This window comes from Fukomys damarensis, unplaced genomic scaffold (genome assembly GCF_012274545.1).
Source record: "Fukomys damarensis isolate Sample0158 unplaced genomic scaffold, DMR_v1.0_HiC HiC_scaffold_5, whole genome shotgun sequence".
NCBI lineage: Eukaryota > Metazoa > Chordata > Mammalia > Rodentia > Bathyergidae > Fukomys > Fukomys damarensis.
The window spans coordinates 28169146-28189594 of NW_022900917.1; the positions used below are offsets into that span (position 1 = coordinate 28169146).

At 39.0% G+C, this 20449-nt stretch overlaps 1 protein-coding gene and 2 pseudogenes across 1 annotated transcript in view; 1 reads left to right on the top strand and 2 right to left on the bottom strand.

Moving 5' to 3' along the window:
• LOC104877027 (solute carrier family 7 member 13) overlaps positions 1-15645 on the bottom strand; it is a 65233-nt gene extending 49588 nt beyond the window's left edge. The window contains exon 1 of the mRNA XM_010645320.2: positions 14936-15645. Within this exon, the coding sequence (XP_010643622.1) occupies positions 14936-15602 (667 nt within the window). The 5' untranslated portion in view covers positions 15603-15645. The remainder of the gene's footprint in view (positions 1-14935) is intronic.
• LOC104877024 lies at positions 460-2938 on the bottom strand (annotated as a pseudogene).
• On the top strand, positions 2839-4862 carry LOC104877025 (annotated as a pseudogene).
• Positions 15646-20449: the final 4804 nt, after the last annotated feature.

A 20449-nucleotide genomic window follows, 5' to 3' on the forward strand; every position in this document is an offset into this window, starting at 1 on the left:
ATATATATGCATACAAAGAGCAGCAAAAATATTAACAGACACTTGAAAATTAAGTTATGATAAACTGAGAGATACAGATACGGTACAGAAAGGAATATATAAACACTTATCAAAGACCAACATTAGCAAGGCCCATTGATACCAGTTTCCATCTGAGCTTCCTGTTCCCCTCCTCCACCCTCCATGACAAGAACACATTCATGTTTGTATTTAACCGAAGTCTGGCCACTGTATCATGCTGTGAAGACTGCTGCATACATACCTTTTCCTCTGAGTGCCACTGCTACCCCGAATGGTGTCTGTGGGCCCTGACTATGCGGGAGGTCAGTAACTATGTGAGCATGGTGGCTTAATGCTTTCCCACTTACTTTAGGACTGCTGATCTTGCTTTTTCCAAGTTTGCCTTTGCTGCATTGGGACTGCTCATAGTCAAATTCTAAATCCACTTCCATCACATAGTCAAACTTCCATTCACTGAGTCAGGGTGAGTTTTTGCTGGATAGCCATTCATAACAAAGTGTTTAGTCTTCTTGTCCTCTGCAGCTGCTAACTGTCTCGGCATTTCATCCAGCTGTGTGACATATTCATCACATCTTGTGGCACACATTGCTCTCAGGGAGGAGAAGGTGTCAGTGTCTTCTTTCAAAGCCTTCAGCTCATTCTGAAGTTTGGTCACTGTCTCAGTCACCATCACCTTTCATTTTTGTATTTCTTCTTCAGATTAGCAAGGGCCACCTCAGCTGTCTGTCTGCTTGTTGGCTTTCTGTACCACCCTCAGTGTGACAATCTGTTCCCACTTGGTGCTCAGCAGCAACTTGAGCTTGAGGATCTCCTCCATCAGGACCTCCTTGTCTTTGTCCATCATGGGGGCCAACTCCTGTGCTGCTGCTCTTTGCTGAGAGAGTTGCATGGACTGGTCCACTGCTTTCTGCAGATATTTGACTGGGTCCTGGATTATGGCATTAAGGGTGTAGATATTCATGGTTCTTTTTGGATATCACTAGTATCAAACCCTGGGAAGATGGTTGGGCAGTAAGAACAGGAGAGATTGTGGGCATTTTCATTGGACTTTTTTTTTTCTGGCCCCTGTTTTCTTTTGGTTCAGATGAGGTCCTTGTTTCCACTGGAGATGACACACCCCACCTGGTTAGTTGTGGAGACAGAAATCCCCTGGCATTATCAGGCCACGTTAGACTATTTCTGTGGATGACACTACTTTGCCTTTAGTAGCTCAGCATAACCTCATTGGGCATTTCATTATTGCCCAGACACATGTGGTGGTACAGCTGTGCCAGCTCCTCACTGAAAGTCATCAACTCATCCTGAGGATATCGTGGTTCTCGTTGGCAATGCTGGTCATCTTGTGCAACTCCTTCTCCATGTGGGCCATCTTCTTCCCACTTTCCTTTGTGGTCTTCTCAATGCTTTTCACCTCCTTGTCATACATCTGGATTTTACTCGCATACTTGGCCTTCTGTTTGAGATAGTGTTTCTCCTTTAAGGCCTTAATTTCTCCTTTCAAGTAGATCATCTCTGTTATGGTCAACCTATGTTTGCTCTCAAGGATCTCTAGGCCACTGAGGTCCACCTCTTAGTCATGGGCCTCCTCCCTGGAGTCCTTGCCTTTCTCACTGTTCAGCTCTGCCTGGAGTGTCTTGCTGCTCTGCAGGCCCCATGTGGCACTGATGTGCTCTGTGAGCCGGTGCACCCACACACACTGCTCCATCAGCACCCTCTTTGTGTGCTACAGCTATGCCTGGAATTCCTGCAGTTTGGCCAGCAGGAGCTTGGCCAGATTTCTCCCGCTCCACCTGCATCAGCTGCTACTTTAGCTTCTAGAACTCTGAGATGTTCAGCTCACTGAACAGGTCTGAGGGTACAAGGGCCTCACCCTTCCTCAGTGCAGAAGTCCCTCTTCAGTCCTGTTCAGCCTCACCACGAACCCATGCCCATTCATCTTGTTGCTGGGCTCCATGCTGTCCTCAGAGAACTTGAGCCCTGGAGAGGCCCACGTGGCTGTCACCGAGGGTGACATACTGGATCAGCTCCTTGCACAGGCTGTTCTGCTTACGCTCATTCTTGAGTATTTCCAGTGCCTCCTCCAGCTGATGTACCAGCTTGAGCCACAGAGTGTCCTCCAACTGGCTGTTGGGCAGCACCTCCTCCTCTTTGCAGCTCTTGGTCTTGTTTCAGGATCTCCTACTCCACCTGGTTCTGTTTCAATGTGTACACAATTTCTTGCAGTGTGATCTTCTCTTCTAGCTCCAGGTTGTCCTGGAGGAGCCAGGCCTCCCAAAACTTGTGCTCTCTGATCTCATCCTTCATCCATGTCCTCTGCAGCTCCACCATCTCATCGTTCTCCTTCAGGTCCTGAATAACAGCTGTGAGCCTTTCATTTTCCTCCTGGATGTTAGTAACCACAGCCCGACTGTTTCAGTTAGTTCTGCATTGCCAAGATCCTGCCCATGTAATAAGCTTTCTTTGATGCCAACTGCTGCAGAAACACTTCCTCCCAAGAGTCTCTATCTTTGGCAACTTTAGGGTGGATGGAGAAGGACTGTCAGAATGCTTCACAGAGCTGCTCCAACTCCTACTTGAGGCTGTTGCACTCAGCCTCCAGCTCATCATATTGCTGCTTGAGGGTCATCTTCTCCTCCAGCACCACCAGCCTATACTTGGCTGCCTGGATCTTCTCCTGGGTGGTCTTGAGAAGCTCCTAGTTCAATTGCTGGGTCTTGGTCTTATAGTGATCCACGCTCTGCAGCAGCTCCTCTGCGGCCATAAGCGTGGCAGGCAGGCAGCGGGTGGTGGGCAGCTAGGGCAGGTGTGGGTCTCGGCATGGGCACAGGCTCTGTTAGGAGGGGGGGCCCAGCTGCAGGGCATGGAATAGTCCAGCATGCAGGGATCAGGCACATGGTCTGTAGCAGTGCCGGCTCACCAGGCCACCTGCACCACTGCACCGTGCTCCTGCTGCAGCAGCCTCACCGCCTGCACCCTTCCGCCCTGGCCACCAAATATAATAATTTTACGACCATGAATACCTGAGGCTCGGGTTAGGCGGCCGGGTGCGGGGCGGGAGCGGTAGTAGTGGCCCGGGGCTGAGGGCCCCTGGCGCTCCCCTCCCCCGCCCTCGCCGTTTCCAGTTCCTGGCGCTTGCGGCATCCCCCGCAACTTAGGACCCTGCGATCTGGAGTGGGCAGCAGCGCTAGGCAGACCAAGCACAAGCCAGGGAAGCCAAAGCTCACTTCCATAAGCTCAACAATCCCAGCCGCTACCCACCACCGCCTCTGCTCAGGCCCGAGGCGTGGTGCCCCCCTCTGGAGCAGCGCTGGGCAGCTGAAGGAGAGGTGGGGGGGGCACAGTACCACTGCCCTGCCCACCACCCGCCACCCAGCAGGCCTGCATCAGCCAGGAGCCGGCTGCACAGGGCACAGGCTGCAACCCCCGTCCCAAGTTCCAGGCTGTGCTGCCGCTGCAGAGGAGCTCTCTAGTGGCAGTAGCCAAAGAGCAGACAAGGGCGAGGCCCCTGGCGGCTCCCTCAGGCCCGGCCACTGCGGGGTGGAAAGGGGTTCCAAAGAGCCTCCAGCCAGGCTGCCTGACTCAGGCAGATCCTGCTGCTGCAGTTGGACCTCACTGAGCAGCAGCAGCTGCAGGCCAAGGAAAAGGAGATGGAGGAGCGCAAGCCAGTCCGGGACATGCTCACTGCTCAGACTGAATGTATGTGAAGATGGGCGCAGCTGATGAAGGATAATGAGAAAGAAAGGTACAAGCTCTTTCCGGGCTATGAAACTAAAGAGAGAGAGGAAGCAGAACTCTCTGAGAAAATTAAACTTTAGTATTAGCCAGAGATTCCTAGACACCCCAGCCTCTGGATCCCAAACCTTTCTCATGTAGGTGAAGTGGAAAGGGACACAAAAGGTGTGTTCATAACCTGGTTGTGCTGTTGAAATAGGAGAACACTTGTTACCACAGACCAGGGATATAAGGGATTGGGATTTATGGATTGGTTTTATAACAACCACAGCCTGAATCGTGTAGACTTCTGTGCTGAGAAACTGCCTTGAAACATCCTTGCAGCCTATGAGAAGTCTGTAGGATCCTCCAGTCCCAGTATTAATTACAGAGTGCAGAGTGCCTTGGAAAGAACAGGCAACAAACTTAATGTGTTGTGTTCTTAAAACTATACTTGTTCAAGTTAGACACTGGAAGACATAAGAAATGAACATATAACTGTTCTTAGATGCAAATAAATTAGAATGTAAGGACAAGTAAAATCTTTGAAAACTCAGAATTCAATGCTATAAAATATGCAGACACAGAACCCTGATAAAAACTGTGTTTTCAAAGATTCTGAAATATTAATGACTATTCTGAATTGGAATCCTTCAACTTTAAATAGGTGGTCTTGCAGTGTAAAATTGATGTTGGCAAAGAGGAAAATAAATGAGAGGAGAGTGAGCCAATGGGCAGCAAGAAAAAAGATAACCCCTTTTGGAAGTACAGAAAGAAAGACTCCTGTTCAAAAGTTGGCTGCTGAGTTTTCAAAAGTCAAAACAAAAACTTCTAAGCACTCTCGCATTAAAGTGGAACCCTTTGGATCTTTGTCCGAAATTGTTTGTAAATGTGAATTGAGCCAAGAAACCCCAGAAAAGCCCTAGTCTTCAGTGGACACCATTCTGAGACACTCCACTCCCCAGAAGGAACCCAGTGCCCATCCCAAAGAGAAAGCCTTCTCCAGCAATACCAAAGATGTGCTGTACCTTTTCATCACAGAATTGTATTGGTGTCATTGGCACCAGACTCCCCCATCACTGTTACCATTATGCGAATTCTCTCCAGAGAATAAGAAGACTAGCAAGTAAGGTAGAGAACACTTGCACTTATACCCTAGTAATGGCAGTCCAGTTAACACGTGTGAAAATGCCTTTGGAATTTTTAAAAAAGTGCAATCAATAAAACAGAGTTCTGTAAAGAATGAGTAAGTTAACAGCCAAAGACAGACATTGTGCAGGCATTGCAAATAGATGGCATCACAGCAGAGTATGCTTATTGTATTTGCCTGCTTACAACCTGGGAAATGTGTTTGTCAGTAAGTAGCTTGTCATAAGAACACCGGATTTGGGGATGTATTCTCTGGCAATTTGCATGCCCTTTGAAAGAAGGGTTTTCTGTTATGGGAAATAACATAGAACTTACACTTTGCCATGCCCAACTGTTCCTGCAAAAGATACTGTGTGAAACCTGGGAAGGTGGTCTTTGGGTCTCTTGGACCACTGGTCATTTTTGGTTGGGGAGCCAGTTTGGGGTGGGATGTTTCACCAAGGGCTCTGCTGTTCTACTATATAAACATTCATCTCTATCTCTGTGTCCTGGTCTGGGGACAGGAGGGATCTGCTAAAGACCAGCAGTCTTCCTTGATCTTACTCTGCTTCACAAAGGCCCTAAAATGTGAAGAGTTTACTTGTATTGCTGTAGCCTGCTATTCATTGTTCATATATTTAAATGAAATGCTCTACAAAACAGTAGGGTAAATGAGGATGAAAAGTCTGACAGTGAACCCTCAGGACACCCTGAACTCATAGCACAGGAAGTAACAAAACAGATCAATCAGGCTCTAGAAAAATTCAAAACAGAAATAATTTCCCAGATAACTGTAGAGATGGTGAGCAAAATGAGTCATGATTAGAGACTCTAGAACAGAAACTGACAAAAAATTAGATGGGCTCAGGACCATGAGAGAAGCCAAGAAGGCCCAGCATTAAAAAGAAATGGAGTAGAGGTAGAAGATCCCAACAATGAATGTAATTGTACTGTATCCCTAAAATGTACCAGTAAACTCAATTCAAGCTGAAAAAAAGAGAAAGAAATGGAAACAATGAATGCCCAACATAGGAAAGAAATGGAACCCAAGAAACAGATTCAAACAGATAGCCAGGAGATTAAAAACTCTATTAATAGTTTTGCAGCATGATAAATGAATGTGAAGATAGAATCTCAGATATAGAAGATAGGATTGCAGTCAGTGACTTTGAAAAGAGGCCTCTTAAAATCAGTAAGGGATCATGAGAAATCCATCTGAAAACACCTAGATAATGCAAAGAAAAATAAATTAAGACTAATAGGAATTCATGAAGTAGCAGGAGAAAATACAAATGACTTTAAAAAACTGTTCACAGAATTAATGACAGAAAAATTCCCAAACAGAGCAAAAGAATTTGACATGCACACAAGTGAGGCATATAGGACTCCAACTAGCCATGATTAAAAAAGCAATCTACACCTAGACATATAATAATCAAGATCCCAGAAATCCAACAGAAGAACAAAATATTACAGACAGTAAGAGAAAAGAAATAAATCACATGCAAAGGAAAGCCCATCAAAATCACAGCAGACTTTTCAATAAAACCCGCAGGTCAAGGAGAGTCTGGAGTGAGGAATTTCAAGTCTTAAAAGAAAACAACCTCCAGCCTAGACTGATGTGTCCTGCAAAACTCTCTTTCAAAATGTATGGTGAAGTAAGATACTTCCATGACAAAGAACACCTGAGAAACTACATGAATACCGAGCCAGCACTACAAGGATTTCTAAACAATATCCTAGAAAAACACAATGAAGGTTACAACACACTGAGGACAAACAGACCAAATCAAATAGGAAAGACAAGAAACTAAAAGGAGAGGGGAGGAAAAGTAAAAAGAGTCAACATAAGGACAATAACACGACAATAATGTCAGAACATATCAGTTATAATCATCAATGTCAATGGCCTCAATTCACCAATCAAGAGAAATAGACTTGCAGAATGGATTAAGAAGCAAAATCCAACAATATTTTGTATATAAGAAATAAACCTAATGCAAAAAGAAGCCCATATGCTGAAAGTGAAAGGATGGAAAACAATTCTCCATGTGTCAGGAGCCCAGAAAACAGAAGAGGTAGCTATCTTATTCACAGACCAAGTAAATTTCAAACCAAAACTGATTAAAAGAGACAAAGAAGGCCACTACATCCTTATAAAGGGAACAATTCAAGAGGAAGAGATGACAATCATAAACATATATGCACCAAATATAAATGCCCCCAACTATATTAAACAAGTATTAAGCAACATGAAAAACCAAATAAGCACTAATACAATTGTAGTGGGGGATCTAAATTCCCCACTATCACAAATAGACAGATAATCTAGCCAAAAAAGTCAACAAAATACAAGAACTGAACCAAGGTTTTGAACATATGGACTTAATAGATATCTATAGAGTGTTCCACCCAACAAAATCAGAATATACATTCTTTTCAGCTGCACATGGGTCATTCTCCAAGATAGACCACATACTAGCTCATAGAACAGGTTTGAATAAATGCAAAGGAATCTAAGTTATCCCCACTATATTATCAGATCATAGTACAATCAAGCTGCAGATAAATAGCATAAGAAACCATAGGAACTTCACAAACACATGGAAATTGAACAACACTCTCCTGAACAATTAATGGGTCACAGAGGAAATTAAGAAATTAGACAATTTTTACAAATAAATGATAATACCAGTGCAACATACAGGAATCTATGGGACACAATGAAAGCAGTTCTATGTGGAAAATTCATAACATTGAATAACCACATGAGGAAAACAGAGTGAGCTCAAATAAACAACCTAATGATAAATCTTAGACTCCTAGAAAAAGAAGAGCAAGAAAAACCCAAAGTTTGTACAAGAGAGGAAATTATAAAGATTAGAGCAGAAATCAATGCAGTGGAAACTAAGAAAACAATGTAAAAAATAAATGAATCAAAGAGTTGATTTTTTGAAAGAATAAATAAAATTGATAAGCCCTTAACTAAACTTATCAAAAAAAAAGAAAGAAAAGGCTCAGATCCATGCAGTTAGAAATGAAAAGGTAAAGTCACAACAGATCCAACATAAATCTAGAGGATCCAATACCTACTTTGAAAACCTGTACTCTAATAACATGGAAAACAGAAGAAATAGACAGATTTATAGATACTTATGAATTACCAAAGTTGAATGAAGAAGATAAAAAAATTCTAAGCACCCCAATTACAATCAGAAAAATTGAAAACATAATTAAAAGTTTAAACAAAGAAAAGCCCAGATTCTGATGAATTCACTGCTGAATTTTACAAGATGTTTATAGAAGAACTACTGCCACTACTCTTTAAACTTTTCAATGAAATTGAAATGGAAGTAATACTTCCAAATTCACTCCTGGAAGCAAGTGTTACTTTGATTACCAAACCAGGGAAAGACCCAATTACAAAAGAGAACTACAGGCCAATCTCCTTAATGAGTATAGATTCAAAAATCCATATAAAGATACTAGCAGACAGAGGATCATCAAGAAGATCATACATCCTGACCAAGTCAGAGTTATTCCAGGGATGCAAGGATGGTTCAACATACTAAGTCAATAAATGTAATACACTATATTAACAAAGTCAAGGACAAAAAACACATGATCCTCTTGATAGATGCAGAAAATCATTTGACAAAATTCAACACCCATTCATGATAAAAACCTGCAAAAAATTGGAATAGATGGTTTATATCTCTACTTAATAAAGGCTATCTATGAAAAACCAACAGCCAACATCATATTAAATGGCCAAAAACTGAGAACCTTCATGTTAAAGTCAGGAACAGGACAAAGGTGCCACTATCACCACTCCTCTTCAATATAGTTCTGGAAACATTAGCCACAGCAATTCAACAAGAGAAAGAAATTAAAGCAACAAAGATGGGAAAGGAAGAATTTAACTGTCATTATTTGCTGATGATATGATACTCTACATTGAAGACCCAAAAAACTCCACCAAAAGACTTCTTGACTTAATTGACACTTTTAGCAGAGTAGCTGGATACAAGGTCAACATTCAAAAATCAATAGTGTTCTTGCACACAAAAAACAGATTCACTGAGAGAGAGAAATTAGGGAAACAATTCCTTTTACAATAGCATCCAGAAAAATGAAGAATCTAGGAATCAATCTAACAAAAGAAGCAAACGAACTCTATATTGAAAATTAGAACATTCTGAAAAAAGAGATTGAAGTGGATATAAGAAAATGGAAAGATATCCCCTGCTCCTGGGTAGGAAGAATCAACATAGTGAAAATGGCCATACTACCAAAACTGCTGCACAGACTCAATGCAATGCCAATTGAAATTCCAACACTATATTTCACAGAACTAGAAAAAATAATCCAAAAATTAATTTGGAACCAGAAGAGACCTAGAATAGCAAAAGCCATCCTAGGCAACAGAGACATGGCAGCGGTTATAACAATTCCCAATTTGAAACTATACTGCAAAGCCACTGTGATAAAAACAGCATGATATTGGTGATGAAACAGATCTGAGAATGAGTGGAATAGATTAGAAGATACAAAAACAACTCCAGATGTACTCAGCTACCTCATCTTTGACAAAGGATCCAACCATTCTCACTGGAGGCAAGATAGCCTCTTTAATAAATGGTGTTGGAAAACTGGATTTCAGCCTGCCAATGATTAAAAGTAGACCCTTATCTTTCACCATGTACTGAATTAATATGGAAATGGATTAAAGATCTAAAGCAGCAAGTAAATATATGAAAAAGTGCTCCACATCACTGGTGATTTGAGAGATGCAGATGAAAACAACACTGAGATTTCACCTCACCCCACAAAGAATGGCTGCTATCAAGAAATCAACCAATAACAAATGTTGGTGGTGTTGTGGGGAGAAAGGAACCCTTTTCTATTGTTGGTGGGAGTGCAGCCTGGTGCAACCACTATGGAAATCAATATGGAGATATCTCAAAGAGCAGGGATTAGAGATTCCATTTGATCCAGACATCCCTCTCTTCAGAATCTTTCCAAAAGAATTAAAAAGAATCACATCACAGTGATATATGTGTATCTATATTTATAGTGGCATAGTTTGGAATAGCTAAAACATGGAAACAGCCCATTTGCCCATCAGTTGCAAACTGGATAAAGAAGATGTGGTTTTTCTATAAAATGGAATACTACTCAACCATAAAGAATGAGAAATTGGAGTCATTCATTGGAAAATGGATACACATTAAGGATATACCCCTAAGTGAAATAAATAAGTCATACATGTATAAATACCAAATAGTTTCCCTGGTGTGAAAAACTACAATGGTACATAAGATCCTAAAGGTATAATTGACAATGTGCAATAGGAAGAAATGTGCTAAAGGTGTAGGGGAAGTTGGTAGGTTAGGGGAAAGGTAATAAGGGAAAATATAAGAAAATTAAAAAATGGAAATAAAGTATTTGTAAATAGGGAAGGGAGGAGGGGGTGAAGGGAAGGCAGGGACAAGGGGAAAAAATGAGAACCAAGACCTGTCATGTAAAGGTACAATATCCTAATGATGAATATAACTGTACTGTATTCCTAAAATGTACCAAAAATAAACTGTGAGAGAGAGAGGAAAAAAAAAAGGTCTACATACTTTTAAAAAAATATCTGAGGAACATCATGAATACCCAATTATCACACCAAATATTTTAAACAATATCCTAGAAAAAGACCACGAGCATTACAACTCTATGAATTCCAACAGAATAAGTTCGTCAGGAAAGATAAGAAATTAAATCAAAAGGTGGGGGTAGAGCCAACAACAAGAAAATATCGTGACAAGGATAAGTCAATACTCATCAGTTACAACCATCAATATTAATGGTCTCAATCACCAATAAAAGGAAACTGACTGGTAGAATGAATAAAGAAGCAAGATACAACTATATGCTACATGTAAGAATTGTTAAAAAGATTCATAGACTGAAAATTCATTTCAAAGAAGGAAAAAATACTCCATGCCACAGGAACCCAAAAGAAAGCAGGTGTAGCTAATCTATTTGCAGACAAAGTAGATTTCAAAAGAAGACTAATTAAGAGAGACAAAGAAGGTCATTACCTCCTTGTAATAGGAACAATCCAAAAAGAGATGACAATCATGAATATATGTGCACCTAACTATATACAGCAAATATTAACAGACATGAAAAATCAACCACTAATACAATAGTAGTGGGGGACCTCAACACCCCACTGTCGTAAATAAACAGGTCAACCAGACAAAAAAAATCAGCAACAAAATACTAGAGCTAAACCAAACTGTTGAGCAAGAGGACATAATAAATGTCTACGAAGTGTAGAAAATCAGAATATGCATTCTTGTCAGCTGCACATTGGTCATTCTTCAAAATAAACCATAAGCTAGCTCATAGAACATGCTGATGTAAAGGCAAAGGAATTGAAGTTATCCCCTGTATATTGTCAGATTATAGTGTAATGAAATTGAGATCAATAGCAAAAGAAGCCATAAGGACCTCATAAACACATGGAAATTGCATAACACCCTCCTGAACAACCAAGGGTCAAAGAGGAAATTAAAGGAAAGATTAGACCATTTCTGCAGTTAAGCAATAATGCCATTATAACTTATGGGAATTTATGGGACACAATGAAAGCAGTTCTATGAGGAAAATTCATAGTAGTGAATACCCATATTAGGAAAACAAAGCTAACTCAAATAAACAACCTAATGCTGAACCTCAAACTTCTAGAAAAAAAGAAGAGCAGGACAAATCTAAAGCTCATAGAAGAGAGGAAATCATAAATATCAGAACAGGAAATCAATGCAACGGAGAATAAGAGAACAATACAAAAAATAAACAAATTGAAGTGTTGGTCCTTTGAAAGAACCTTAGCCAACCTTATCAAAAGGAAAGACCGATATCCATTCAATTAGGAAATTACAACAGATCCAGGAGAAATCTAGAGTATCATCAATACCTGCTTTGAGAAGCTGTACTCCAGTGAACAGATTCCTAGATTCAAATGAAATATCAAAGTTGAACGAAAAGATATAAAAATTTTAAATAAGCCAGTATCAATCAATGCAATAAAAATTTAATTAAAAACTTAACCAACAAAGAAAAGCCTAGGCACTGATAGCTTCACTACTAAATTTTACAAGATATTTAGAGAAGAGCTAATGCCACTACTTCTCAAACTCTTCAATTAAGTTGAAAGGGAAGCAACACTCTCAAATCCATTCTTGGAAGCAAGCATTACTGTGATTTAGAAAGCAGAGAAATACCCAACCCAAAAGAAGAACTACCAGCCAATATCCCTAATAAACATATATGAAAAAATCCTCAATAAGATAGTGGCAAACATAATGCAGAAGGTCATTAAGAAGATCATACATCCTAATGAAATGGGATTCACCCCAGGGATGCAGGGATAGTTCACCATATGCAAATCAATAAGTGTAAAACACAAATTAATAGAGTCAAGGACAAAAACCTTATGATCATCTCAATAGATGCAGAAAGGCACTCAACAAAATGCAGTACTGATTCATGATAAAACCCCTACAGAAAATTGGAGTAAGTGGTCTTAATCTCACCCTGATAAAAGCCATGTATGAAAAACAATAGCTAATATCATACTACATGGTCAAAAACTGAAGTCCTTTACGCGAAAATCAGAAACAAGACAAGGATGCCCACTATCATCACAACTGTTCATACAGTTTTGGAAACATTAGGCACAGCTATTAGCCAGTGAAAGAAATAAAAGGAATAAAGACAGGAAACAAAGAAGGTAAATTGTCATTATTTGCAGATGACGTGATACTCTATATAGAAGACTCCAAAAACTCCACCAAAAGACTTCATAGACTCGATAACCAAAAGACTTGGTTAGACTCGATAACCAAATTCAGTAGAGTAGCTGATACAAAGTCTACACTCAAGAATCAGTAGCCTTCCTGTAAAAAAATAGCAGAATCACTGGGAGAGGAATTGGGCGACAATTCCTTTCACAAGAGCACCCCCCAAAAAAAAACTCCCCTAGGAATCAATCTAGTGAAGTAAAAGACCTCTAATTTGAAAACTACAGTACACTGATAAAACAGATTGAAGAGGATATCAGCAAATGGAAAGATATCACTTGTTTTTGGGTAGGAAGAACGAATGTAGTGAAAATAGCCATACTTCCAAAACTGCTATATAGATTCAATGCAATTTAAATTGAAATTCTAACAGCATATTTCACAGAGATAGAGAAAAAAAATAAAAAATCCATTTGGAAACAGAAGATACCTGAAATAACAAAAGCAATTCTAGGCAACAAAGACAAGGGAGGGAATATCACAACCCCAAATGGAAATAATACTACAAAGCTACTGTGATAAAAATGGCATGGTCCTGGCAAAGAAACAGACCTGAAAAATCAATGGAACAGATTAGAAGACACATAAACAACTCCAGACATATTCAGATACCTAATTTTTGATAAAGGAGCCAAAAGCCTTACTGAGGAAAAGATAGCCTCTTTAATAAATGGTGTTGGGAAAACTGAATTTCAGCTTGCCAAAGATTAAAACTAGATCCATATCTCTCACCATGCACTAAGCTAAAATTGAAATGGATTAAAGATCTACATATTAAAACAGAAACACCAAACCTGCTGGAAGAAAGGTTATGTGGAACTCTTGAAAACACTAGCATAGGAAAAAACTTTATCAACAAAACCTCAATTGCACAAGAACTAGTACAAAGAATCAACAACTGGGATCTCATCTTATTAAAAGGCTTTTGCACAGCAAGAGAAACTACCAACAAACTGAAGAGATAACCCACGATGTGGGAAACGTACCTCAGACAAAGGACTACTATCTAGAATATATAAAGAATTTTTAAAAATCAGATGTCCCTGCAAATTTAAAGACCCGATCCAAAATTGGGCATCTGAAATGAATAGATATTTTTCAGATGAAGCAATAGCAGCAGCAAATAAACATACGAAAAAATGTTCAACATCACTGGCCATTCAAGAGATACAAATTAAAACAACATGGAGGTTCTATCGCACTCTAGAAATAATGGCTGGTATAAAGAAATCAACCAATAACAAATGCTATCAGGGATGTGGGTGAAGAAGAAACCCTTTTCCACTGTTGGTGGGAGTGTAGACTGGTGCAGCTAATATGGAAATTAATATATGGATTCCTCAAAAATCTAGGATTACAGGTCCCATTTGACCCAGCTATTCCCCTACTGGGTATCTTCCCAAAAGAATTGAAAGCATCATACCATACTGATATATGTGCACTCATGTTTATAGTAGAAGAATTTGCAGTAGCTGAATCTTGGAAGCAGCCCAAATGTCCATCAACTGCTGATTGGGTAAAGAAGATTTTTAAAAATATATAAAATGGAATGTTACTAAGCCATAACAAAAGATAAACTAGAGGCATTTATAGCAAAATGGATATACCTTGAAGCCTTACTCTTAAATGAAATAAATAGAACACACATGCAAATACCAAATTGTTTCTGTGGTGTGAGAAATTGAAAGCATAAAAGTGGACCAAAGTTAATGATAGATATTGTGAAGTAGGAAGAAAATGTTCAAAAGGGAAGGGGAAGTAGGAATGAAAGTTGAGAGAAATGAAGAAAGAGAAAGAAGAAAGGAAAAATGGAAAAAAAAGCTTTTGTAAATAGGGAAGAGTGGAGAGGTTGGAGGGAGGGAAGGGGATTGGGAAAAAATAAGAACCAAGGTATATCATGTACAGATACAAATTTCCAATTATGATTGTGATCACAAATATACCAATAAACTTAATATATAAAAAAATCTTAACTCAAAATGCTAAAAGCAAATGCAATAAAATCATTGAAAAAAAATTTTAATGTCCAGGTTTCATATGGTGGAATTACCTCTAGAACATTATATTCTACATAGTTAATATGATTACATATAAATGTTCATGTGGTATAGAGTGCATTAAATTTTACTTCACAAAACAAGTAAATCAGATTTATCCTTAACTATTCTAGATAAAGCTGTATGAATGCTACATAATGTTTTCAGAAATAGGTTTACCTGCCATGTTGACCAGGAGTGTGGATCCCCCATAGGCATAGAATCCTTGGAGAATGGCTTCCACAATTTGTGAGGCACCAGGAAGTTCAGCATCTAGAGCATTCTCAAACCTGGACACGTTCTCCTTTTTCCCAATCACTAACAGCACAATCCCAGTTATGGAAATGAAACAGAGAATAGCCACCTTCACCAAAGTACTGAGAGTTTGAAACCAGGTCACTGTTTTCAACCCCTGAATATTCAGAAGTCCCAAAGACCGCAAAATGGCCAAAGCTAGGCATTTCTTTGGTAGCTCTGGGGGTGGGCAGAGAGCATACAAAGGCTGAATTAGATAGCTAGCTACCAACAAGCTTTGTGCAGCCAGTCCTATGAAAAGACCAAAAAGTTCCACCCAAAGATTCAGGAAAGCAGTATAAGATCCAAGAGATCTTTTCATGAAAAAATATGGTGCTGCACTTCTAGGGAAGGTGGTCCCTAACTCTGCAACACAGAGAGCATTGATCATATTCAGTATGGCACATGTTACCCATATACTCAGGGAGACAGGAATGTTCAGTGCAGAGTATTTTAATACCCCCTTAGGAGATATAAATATTCCTCCCCCTATTATAGCACTAAATAAGAAAATGTTTCCATGGAAGTATCCTATGGTCCTTGAGACTTGCATACTGTTGCCTTTTTCAAATCCCGAAAGATGAACTTGAAGCTTCACATGTGTTTCTTTTATAGTTCCCATTTCATTTCATCAAGCCTCCCCGACAAGTGATATTCTATCAGTATTAACCCATCTCATCCTAACCAATTTATTTCCTATTTAATTTAACTTGGTCTTAAAAATTATTAACTTATGATTTTTTTCTTTGATTTTGGTCCTCTTCCTACAAGGAGAGTTAAAGTGTTTCATATGTAACTTATTGTTTTAAAATTACGTATTTATTCAACAAGCTAGTCAGTGCTTATTGGAAAGGTAAGATTGTAAAAGTTTCTGGAGGGTGAAATCTCCTTTGGAGTTAGAATGCTGTTAATGGACCTGAAGCCCATTTGCTGGATCCTGCAGAGCCAATTCTCAGGAGAACAGAGTTGTGGAAAGTACATTATTTTTATTAAAGGACTTGGTGTTTAAGAAGATGAGGGAGCTATTGTATGTGTGAGGAAAGACCTGCTTAGGGAACACAGGTATGTGACATGATTTGTAAAAGGAAAGAAAGATGTGTAGGTGAAATGGACGAGAAGACTGCATAGTGGGCTAGTTCTCTTCCTTCCAGAAAGTCCCCTCCCCTTTGTTCTGTACCCCTGGTGTGAACATGGAATTCTCTCATAACTTCCTGGGATTTGTTCCTCCACCAGTTAGATAAACATTACTTTTCTGCCAGTTAAATATGATAGCATTTAACATCCTTTCATTTAGTTGTCACATAGGACTAAAGAATAAGGAAGGGTGTTAGAAATTCTGATGTAAAGTCAAAATAAACAGGTGTTGTTGTTTCTGTGAATCGAAAATAAGATTATACTTCAGCATCTTAGTTATTTATATGTTGTTTTTATTACAATTTAGAATACTGGATAAAGGGTTGGGAAATTATTCAGCCAGGAAAAGTGCCCAAAGGAGAGACTATGGTTACAATACTGTAATTATTTAGCTGTGCAATGTTTCTATTGCCAACAATTGTAGTTTTTTGGGCAAAACAAATAGTAAACATTGTAGTTTTTTGGATTGGACAAGTACTTTTATATTACATTGCCACTCAGTAAATATGATTTTTAGGACATAGTATTTAATACACATTTCCTCATGTTTCAAAGCATGATAATAGTTTCATATTACAGATCCAGTTTTATGATAATGAATGAGATATTAATTCATATACTAGAATTAAAAACAAGAAGCATGTTTAATTAATTTTAACTGGCATATCTATGTTGGCACTGAGATTATATGCAAGTTGTGAGTGCTAAATTTATGTAAGCCACCATTTTTTTCCCAATTTTTCTTGGTCATTATATATTAACCCAACCAATGAGTGAATATTCATTTATTCATAAATTTATTCATCAAGCAGTTTTGTAGGATATAAGGTGTTGAGAAATTTATGTACTTACTTATTTTGTTTAGTTGCCCTTGTGTTGTGTCCATCACAGCATGTTTTATATGTGCCTGTATCCCTCACCCCTCATGATAGTTACTCTACTCAAGTCAACTTGAATGAGAAACATCTAGTTCATTGGTTTAGCACAGGTCTGGATATGCTGTATGATGGATTTACTAAACATGGAAGACTCACCCTGGGTAGGTGGCACAAATCAACATATATGTAGTCTGGATAGAATAAAAAGGTAAAGAAGGAGGAAGTCTCACTTCTGTTTCTTTGGAGGGCCTGTCTTCTCCATTACCTTTGAACGTCTGTCTGTCTTGATGCTTCCACTGCATCCTTTTCAGTGCACTCTTCAGCCTTCCAGCTTAGACTCTTCAGCCTTCCAATGCAGACCCTTCCTCTTCCTCATATGGCCTTTCAGGGGCTCTTCGGAGAGCTCCAGGACTTCCATACCTGACAGAATTGTTGGGCTCTCCAGAGTGTAGATTGTCCTTTTGTGTTCCTCAACCTCTGATACTGGAGGTGGCCATTGTAAGCCTACCTTGTAAATTATACATTTCCCTAACTGTAACACTCCCTAAGTTTTTTACTTCTTAGTAGGCTGAGACACATTAGCTCAAAAGTACTCTAACACCAAACTCACTGCTTCCATATGCCCATTTTTTAAACATAGGCTAAGCAAGCAGTGTTTTAGCTGTCTAGATAGAGCCTGCCTGTATTACATTTCTTAAAACTGTTCTCCACTTCTACTTGATATACAGAAGGCCACAAACTACTGCTAATCTTGTACTGTGTGACTCAGAGACTCCCTACAGTGCTGCTCCCTGACATCACCTAGACAGAACCCTCTCTGTTTTCTCTGGATTCTCCTCTATCCCTGGAGTTCCATTAAACTTTCTGCTCTCAGAATGGTGGCTCTGCTGTTGCCTTTGGGTAGTCTCACTCTGTGAAGAGTTCTGCATGCAAATCACTCGAAGCACAGTTCCAATGAAGCTAATGTGTGCTCTCACTTTCTACTTATGTATTTTTGCCTTGTTCAGCTCATCAAATCCCTTCAACTGCCTGCAATACAGCAAATAATTATAATCCTCTAATATATAAAGTCCCAATAAAAAGATTTATTCTTGTAGTCAGGATCAGAAATGTATTTTTGTATCCTAATCAAGAGAATTATGAGTAAACAAACAGATAATATAGGTCAGGTATGATTGGTGGTAGACATTGAGTGTGGTAGAATTAATTATGGAGGCTGTAGTACTGTATTATAATTTCAGATAAGTATGTATCCCAACCACAGGGACAGTTGAGGAGAATTTAATCTTCATATAAGTTGAAGGCTGATGTCTACTGGGAACCAATATTTTTCTCATTGGTATGTTACTTTCTGATTCATCATAAAAGGATGTTCCTATATATAATTATCTTGATATCTGGTTGACTTCTTTTATTAACTTGTAAGTTGCAGACTGATGCTGCACAAAAGTTTGAAAACTAGGCATCTATCCTGCAGGTGCAAGGGGACTAGCCAACAATGCAGGTTCGATTCCATTAGTTCCCAATAAGATTCCCAAAGGTGTTATTTACTAATTTTTCACCCAAGGATGTTCGTGTTATCTGGTGAATTTTATAGTATGAACTTGTAACTTCCAGACCGATGCTACCCACAAAGATGAGAACTAGACATCCATCTCTGCAGAGGCCGGAGATTAGCTAATGTTAAATGCAAACACTGGAGATTTGAAGTGATTATATTCATAATATATTTTGCAAATAGAGAATACTTAATTTTTTGATGAATTTCATGAGTTATTGTGAGGGAAAATAAACAAGTATTAAGGTTGAGCAAGGTCTAATGGCCAGAGAACTAAAAGTACTGGAGGTGCCATGACAATTTCTATTGTATTAACACAAAACATTAAGTTATCAGTGTATTTGCTGGTGAACTTCCTGGGAATCCAAACATTTTCCCTATTAAACTTAAAAGCTGAGTTAAATATACATTTAATTTTGGAATTGCTATTTTTATTAGGGAATTTCAAATATCAGCACTTAATATTGCCAAACTTGAAGGTTTGCCAAACTTGATCTGCTCATATGAAATTACACCTCATCATTACCTTATTTTCCATCTCTCTTGTAACTAGTTACAGAAAATACATGTGAGATCTCTAAGGGCTAAGTGAGTAGAGAAATGGGATACTGTCCTGTAATTTTCATTTTCTGTAGTGTCTTTGTCTGGCTTTGGTATCAGGCTAATGCTGGGCTACAAAAATAAATTTTGAAATGTTCCAAAATTTCATTCGGAACCAGAAGAGACCTAGAATAGCAAAAACCATCCCAGGCAACAGAGACATGGCAGTGGGTATAACATTTCATAATTTAAAACTATACTACAAAGCCACTGTGATAAAAACAGCATGGTACTGGCAAAGAAACAGACCTGAAGATCAGTGGAACAGACTGGAAGACACAAAAACAACTCCAAATGTATTCAGATACCTCATCTTTGACAAAAGAGCTGACCATCCCCACTGGAGGAAAGATAGCCTCTTTAATAAGTGGTGTTGGAAAAACTGGATCTCAATCTGCCGAAGATTAAAACTAGACCCTTATCTTTCATCTTGTACTAAATTAAAATCAAAATGGATTAAAGATCTAAATATTAAAACAGAAACACTGAACTTGCTGGAAGATAAATTAGACAGAACTCTTGAATACACTGGCATAGGAAAAGACTTTATGAACAAAACCTCAGTAGCATGGGCACTAGCAGATAGAATCAACAACTGGGATCTCATCTTATTACAAAGCTTCTGCACTGCAAAAGAAACCATCAACAGAACTAAGAGACAACCTACAATGTGTGAAAGACTTTTTACCAGCTGCTCCTCAGACAAAGGACTATTATCTAGAATATATAAAGAACTCAAAACAATCAGCCCCCCCAAATATAAAGAACGGATTCAAAAATGGGCATCTGAAATGAACAGACATTTCTCAGACAAAGAAGTAAAAGCAGCAAGTAAATATATGAAAAAATGTTCCACATCACTGGTCATTCGAGAAATGCAGATGAAAACAACACTGAGATTCCACCTCACCCCACAAAGAATAGCTGCTATCAAGAAATCAACCAATAACAAATGTTGGTGGGGTTGTGGGGAGAAAGGAACCCTTCTCCATTGTTGTTGGAAGTGCAGACTGGTGTGACAACTATGGAAATCAATATGGAGATACCTCAAAGAGCTGGTGCTAGAGGTTCCATTTGACCCAGCCATCCTTCTGCTGGGTATCTTTCCAAAAGAGTTAAAAGAATCAAACCACAGTGATATATGCACACCTATGTTTATAGCGGCACAGTTTGTAATAGCTAAAACATGGAAACAGCCCATTTGCCCATCAATTGGAAATTGGATAAAGA